Source organism: Anopheles gambiae, chromosome 2 (assembly GCF_943734735.2).
Source record: "Anopheles gambiae chromosome 2, idAnoGambNW_F1_1, whole genome shotgun sequence".
Lineage (NCBI taxonomy): Eukaryota > Metazoa > Arthropoda > Insecta > Diptera > Culicidae > Anopheles > Anopheles gambiae.
Genome location: NC_064601.1, coordinates 55,351,458 through 55,357,474, shown reverse-complemented (window position 1 = coordinate 55,357,474; position 6,017 = coordinate 55,351,458). Strand labels below are relative to the sequence as shown.

The following is a 6,017-nucleotide window of genomic DNA, read 5'->3' as shown; positions in this document are numbered from 1 at the left end:
ACAACCCATCACACAGTGATAAAGAAACTATCTACATGAAGGAAGAACCGTGGTACACGGATGACCGACAGAGATTTCGCAAGACGCAACATCAGCGAAAGAAAGGAAATGAAATTTAAGATTAAAGTAATCTGCAAAGGGCCCTCTCCAGGTAAGCGCGGGACCGTCTTTGCCCCGTCTCTGATTCCGCCTTGTACAAATACTTTGATTATTTTGTGCTTTTTTTACTAGTAAGTTTACTGAAACTCAAGTGAAGAAGATTACGAACCGAAATGACGAGTATTTTTGATAATTTGTTTTGGTCAGTCGTCCCTGGAACTGAAACACGCCGGTTGCGAGGTGGTAGTACTAATGAATCGTATAGCAACGCAATTCTATCCTTATCTCCCGGATAGATGGACCCTGTTTGTATGTTTTGGTGGCATGAGAGAATGTTACCAGCTATCAAGAACTGTGAGTATTGTAATTGCGAGGCAGTTTAAACAGAGAAAACAATTCACTGCCTCCAACTGCGTGTGACACACGGGGTGGTGCACTATCGCGTTTGCTGTTGCGCATTGTTGATTGTACTTTTTGTATTTAAACCGTGCCCAGGTGGTTCTGTGTCTGGAAGAGTGAGATTAGCGCTCGTATCATCATCGTACGGTTTTTGGTTGTAGACGGCAGCGGGCAAAATGTTAAAATTGGTACGGTAAATGCTCAATTCCAAACACAACTGCACTGAGCAAGGGTAATTTTTATTTTTGCAGATTCTGTGCTGTTAAACAGTTTCAACCAAGGCGATGGCTACTACTACCACTACTACTACTCACACAGAACAAACGCAGGAACTGGTGCAACCTCCACCACCATCACCACCGCCAGCGTTTACGGAGCTGAGTGAAGTTGCATCGATCGGTGTAAGCTTGGCCGTTGATCATCTTTCGCGTTGCTTTCAATGTATTTCAACAGATTACCCGAATGATGTGTGTGTGTGTGTTGTTTCAGAGCAATGGATCGATTCTCTTCGCCACGGATGATTGGTTCGCACCGGCCGAATGGATGCTGAAAGACACCGAGCCAGTGTTTCTCGCTGACCGGTACACTGCCTACGGGAAGTGGATGGACGGTTGGGAAACGCGTCGAAAGCGCACACCTGGCCACGATTGGTGTTTGGTGGAGCTTGGCGCCCCAACGCAGATTGCCGGCGTTATGATCGACACAGCCTTTTTCACTGGCAACTATGTGCCGCGTGTCTCTATCCAGGGTGGCACGCTGGATGCAACGATGAAACGCATGCTGCAGACTTCAATTCCCCGCGTTACGGACGAGGGGGGAAATATCGGAACAGGACGAACCACGGAGGAGCTGGGAATGGTGGAGCTCATTGGCACGGATCAGTGGGACGTGTTGGTGCCGCGTACCGAACTGCAGGCGGGATATGAACCAACCCGAAGACACTATTTTACCGTCGCGAAAGGAAAGCAATCACTAATCGTAAACCATTTACGGGTGAACATGTTCCCGGACGGTGGTATTGCTCGGTTACGCGTTTACGGTACGGTCAGATTAAACCTGCGCGAAAGTCTATCGGTACGGCAGCCGTTCGATATGATTGCCATGCTTAACGGGGGACGCTGCACGGGGTTTTCGAATGCTCACTACGGTCATCCGCGAAATTTGATTAAACCTAGCACGGCGGTCAATATGGGCGACGGTTGGGAGACCGCTCGTCGACTCGATCGGCCGCCCGTGCTGCAGATCGACGATGCCGGAATACTGCAAGTGCCCGGATGCGAATGGGCCATCTTTCAGTTGGGTGGTGCACCCGAGGGCGGCTGGATAGAGCGCATTTGCATCGATACGAAACACTTCAAAGGAAACTTTCCGGACAACGTGCAGGTGGAGTACGCGTGGAAGGGTGAACCGAATTCTTGGATGCTGCTGATGGAGAAGAAGAAGCTGGGACCGGATCGGGTACATGAGTTTGAAGGGGATGAACTACTACTGCCCCAGGCAAAGCCAGCCTCACTGGTGCGTATTACGATTGCACCGGACGGAGGACTTTCGAGGGTTCGTGTTTTTGGAACGGTAGCTGTAGCTAAATGATTACTATCCTCTTTGCAGGCGCCAAGCTAGAAAATAAAACACGGAGGAAATGTTTATGAAGAATTATATCTCGTCATGATGAACACCGATTGAATGACGCAGGGTTGAGCATTTTCGTTTAACTTTATTTCAGTGCCCATGTCCACACAACGAAGCTACTCGCAATTAGAAGTAATCGAATCGAGTGATTAAAGCTGCTGTAAGCGGAAGCGTGACTACGCGCCGACTGACTGTAGCTATCGACGATGTGTATCTTCCAGCCCATGTTGGCGTGGGTGAAGCTGTTGTAGTACACCACGTCCGGCCAGCTGGTGTTGGGCGTTATTTCCAACACTGCCGGATCGCCGGAATCACAGGTCCATTTCAGTGTGCGGTTGAACTTTTTGAACGTTGCAAAGTTGTCATCCAACCGTCGATCCTGTCCTTCTGGGTGACGGGCCAGGCACAGTGGTCCGGCGGCGATCGGTTTCGGCCGACCGCGGCGCGTAAACTCAACGCCGGCCAGCACGCGAATTTCGCTCTGCCGTGCGTCGGAAAGCCGATCGTATCCACCGTGCGGTTCGTCCGTGATGACGAGCGGATGGTAGAACTCGGGCGAGTGTGGATTGTTTCCACCGCGCACGAGGAACGAGTAGGTAAGGCCCCGGCGGAGCCACAGTTCCGGCACGAGGAACCCATTGATGTACCAGGCCAGTCCGTTCGAAACGTGCCCAGTAATGCCCTGGTAGCCCCGCTTTCCACCGGCCGGCCCGAGCGTGGCTGTAAACGCACGCACGGAACGGTCAAAGATCTGCTGTCGTTCCCACACATCCTTCAGGTTTGCTTCGCGGCTGGTGAAACTGAAACAATCGTTGACCGGCTCGGAGGTGTTGAAGTGGATCTGCACATTGCGCTTGGGGTAGACGTCGTGGTAGGTCGGTTCGTTGTTCGAATCTAGACGACCCATCGCCCATATCACGTACATCGGACGGTCCAGCAAGAACTCTTTGTCGCCCGAGTCGGAAGAAATCAGTGTGCGGCGGAAGGTAATCGTGTTGATGTCGTTCTCCCGGCTGTACGTGTGCAGCTGGTAGCTGTCCAATCCGCCGACCACATCGTCCCGACAAACGCCCTTGTTTTGGCCGAGCACCTGCACGCACGGTGCGAGCGAGGTGATGTTGTAATCCACGGCATATCCACGATGCCCATCGATGAAGGCCACGACCACATCGGCCCCAAGCATTTGGCTACGGCTGTCCGAGCCGGACAGCCCGAACGACATGTACTCGTCCTGCTGCACGTTGCCCGCCAGCTGGATCGTTATCTGCGGCCCAAACACTTCCCACGAGACGCGGTAATCTTTGTGCAGCTGGCGGCAGTTTGGCAACGACTCCGTGTGCGGCGTAACACGCACCAGCGACGGCGGCACGTTCAGGTCGTCTGAGATGAGAATCGAACCGTAGTCCCGTCGGGCTTCCACATCGTACACGCTGAACCAATCGATGTCGAAGATGGTCATATCACCCGGTAGCTCCAGCGTGATCGTTTCACGATCGTACGCACGGATGGGATCCAGGTAGCCCATCTCATCCGGTACTTTGCTGCCTTTGGACGAGGGCGATGGACCGACGCCGACCCAGAAATGTACCGCCCCCTGGCCGCCTGCCTTACCATCGTAGCTGAAGTCGGTGATGCGGATCGTTTTTGAGTCGAGGATGTCGATCGTGTCGCTCGATACCATCGGTCCACCAGCTATCGCGGTCAAGCTGCCCGCTTTTTGCGGTACGGGCGGCTCAAAATCCTCCGGGATGTACACGTCGGCGAAGTTGTTCTGCGAGTTTAGATCGTACACGGCTAGCCATTTCACTTCCGTGATCTTCTTGTTGTCGGGAAGGCGTAGCGTAAAGTCCTTGTTGAAGTATCGCTCAAGTATGTTCGTTCTGTAATATGATGACAATGATAGTGTTGGTCAGATTGTTGAGTTCGTACTAGCTCCAATGCGCGCGCTCGCGGTATGCTCTGTGGCTCACTTACTTTCCATACTCGTCCGGTACGATGAAACCTTGCGGGCCGGGTCGATTGCTTGCGCCGGACCAGAAGAACGTGTCGATTCCATTGCCGTCGTAGTTGAAGCCGGTCAGCAGGAATGTGTATTCATCAACGGCGTATACGTCACCCGATGCTTGATGGTGATAGGAGTTAAATTTGCCAATGTATTTCCCCCGGTATGGACCGTCTTCCGGTTTCTGAGTTGCTGTTATAAACAAATGAAAACAAATCACACGATTGGTAGCAAATTCATCGATTTGAAGGCGTTGCAATAATTGTGCTCGTAAGTTCCTTGGAAGCTAAACTATTTATTGAATTGGGACCAAACATTTACGTCCAATGATGAGACATCGCCACAATAATATCCTTGTTTGCTTAGCAGGCCATCAAAAATCGGTCTTATTTTTTATAGCAGCAGCAATTATTGTACCCCACCCTTCAAATGAGAGCACGGTGACCAAAGTTGATTGCACTTCCTGGGCGAATCAACCCATTCCGATCAAAGCAACAGGCAAGTAACTACTCAAGGTTGCGTACCGTGCGTGGATACATTTCCGCAATAGCTGTCTGTATGTATGTACCACTCCTAACAAGAACTGCTTCGACTGGTTTGTACATTCTCCCCCGGTTTAACGTATGTTTTACTTTTTGCTTGCTTTATTATGCCCTCCTTCACGGTTCGTCGCTTCCCGTTCGCGCTGGTAGAAGTCTTTCGTAAGCGCGTTCGCTGTAGCTGCTTGGTGGCAATGCTGACTTACCTGCATTATCTAAAACCGCCACCACCACCAGCAGTACGCTGGCCAGAATCCTCATTGTTCCACGCCACCGGACGGCCGATCCGTAGCAAAATCGCATTCCTTCCATTTTTATCACCTTTTACTTCACAGCCAAGCAGAGCCCTACTACACGGGGGCTTTAGAAGAAATGGCAGCAACGCGTCGAAAAATGCACGAAAAGTTGCGCTTACTTCGATGTGTATAATGTGATAAATTTTGGACCCGCTGGGCCTTAATTCAATTGGAAATGGGGCGGGAGGGGGCTCTGGAATTCACACGGTGAAATGGCTCGGCCAAGCTCTTCTAGTTGTTTGCTTTCACTCGCGCCTCTGCTGGGTGCCGTTGCTGGTGGAAAGCGCGGTGAGATTTCGATAAAGATTCGCACCACCATACACAGTTGTGGGCGATTTTCTAATCATGTTTTTCTGTTGATCGTATCACGTCACTGCAGTGTACACTCTTTCTTTCGAAAAGCACAAAACGACACCACTTCCGGCTTCTGAGTAAAAGCGTGCTGGTACACCACGCACTTTCATGCACCAAAAAGGGACAGAGAAGACTTGTCCAACTGGCTCAGGTGGTGTTCACGGCACACACAGCGAATGACGGCAACGTACACGTAGCAGCAGCCGCCGTATACACACTTCGGTTGCCACCTTTCACACACTTTACCAGCAGCGGCGATCGAGGCAACCATCGACCATCTTAAGACGGACTGACACGACTACCAAACAATATTGCCTGCGGTACGCACTGACTGGAATGGACTGGAATGAAGGAAGTCAAAAGAGACCCGCCCGAATGGTTCGCGGTCGAACGTGTATACGTTGTGTGGCCGCGATCGCCGTTCGTGTAACTCAGCTGCAGCAGTCCGAGCTCGTGATCGGTCCGGGTACTTTCGCAAAAAAAAAGACTTACTCACTCACACCACTGTGTGCGTCGTTGTGCAGACTCTGCACGCATACATGCAGCGGGGTGTGTGCTCGCGATCTGATCAGAAAGCTGTCATATCTTTGCTGCATCCGTTTACGCATCTAAGCTGGCTTACAAACAGATTTGCTTTTCACGATTTGCTTATTGGAAAACGGCGTTACGCAGGGAAGGAAGGATGCATTTCCAAGGTCG

General features: G+C 51.4%; 2 protein-coding genes across 3 annotated transcripts; one reads left to right on the top strand and one right to left on the bottom strand.

Moving 5' to 3' along the window:
• Positions 1-303: 303 nt before the first annotated feature.
• On the top strand, positions 304-2,151 carry LOC1274647 (allantoicase). 2 transcript variants are annotated; one of them, XM_061650510.1, is made up of 4 exons: positions 304-453; positions 595-686; positions 750-899; positions 988-2,151. In XM_061650510.1, exons 3-4 carry the CDS (start codon positions 783-785, stop codon positions 2,086-2,088), a joined length of 1,218 nt encoding a protein of 405 aa, XP_061506494.1. In that variant the 5' UTR covers positions 304-453; positions 595-686; positions 750-782; the 3' UTR covers positions 2,089-2,151. The 2 variants fall into 2 exon arrangements, with proteins under 2 accessions (XP_061506494.1, XP_313798.6); XM_313798.6 differs by having other exon boundaries at positions 449-686.
• A 41-nt stretch (positions 2,152-2,192) lies between these two features.
• Positions 2,193-5,771, bottom strand: LOC1274646 (protein Skeletor, isoforms B/C). Its single transcript, XM_313797.6, has 3 exons — positions 4,875-5,771; positions 4,102-4,321; positions 2,193-4,007 (listed from the first exon to the last, which is right to left on the bottom strand). The coding sequence occupies exons 1-3, from the start codon at positions 4,978-4,980 to the stop codon at positions 2,213-2,215; spliced, it is 2,121 nt and encodes a 706-aa protein (XP_313797.6). The 5' UTR covers positions 4,981-5,771; the 3' UTR covers positions 2,193-2,212.
• Positions 5,772-6,017: the final 246 nt, after the last annotated feature.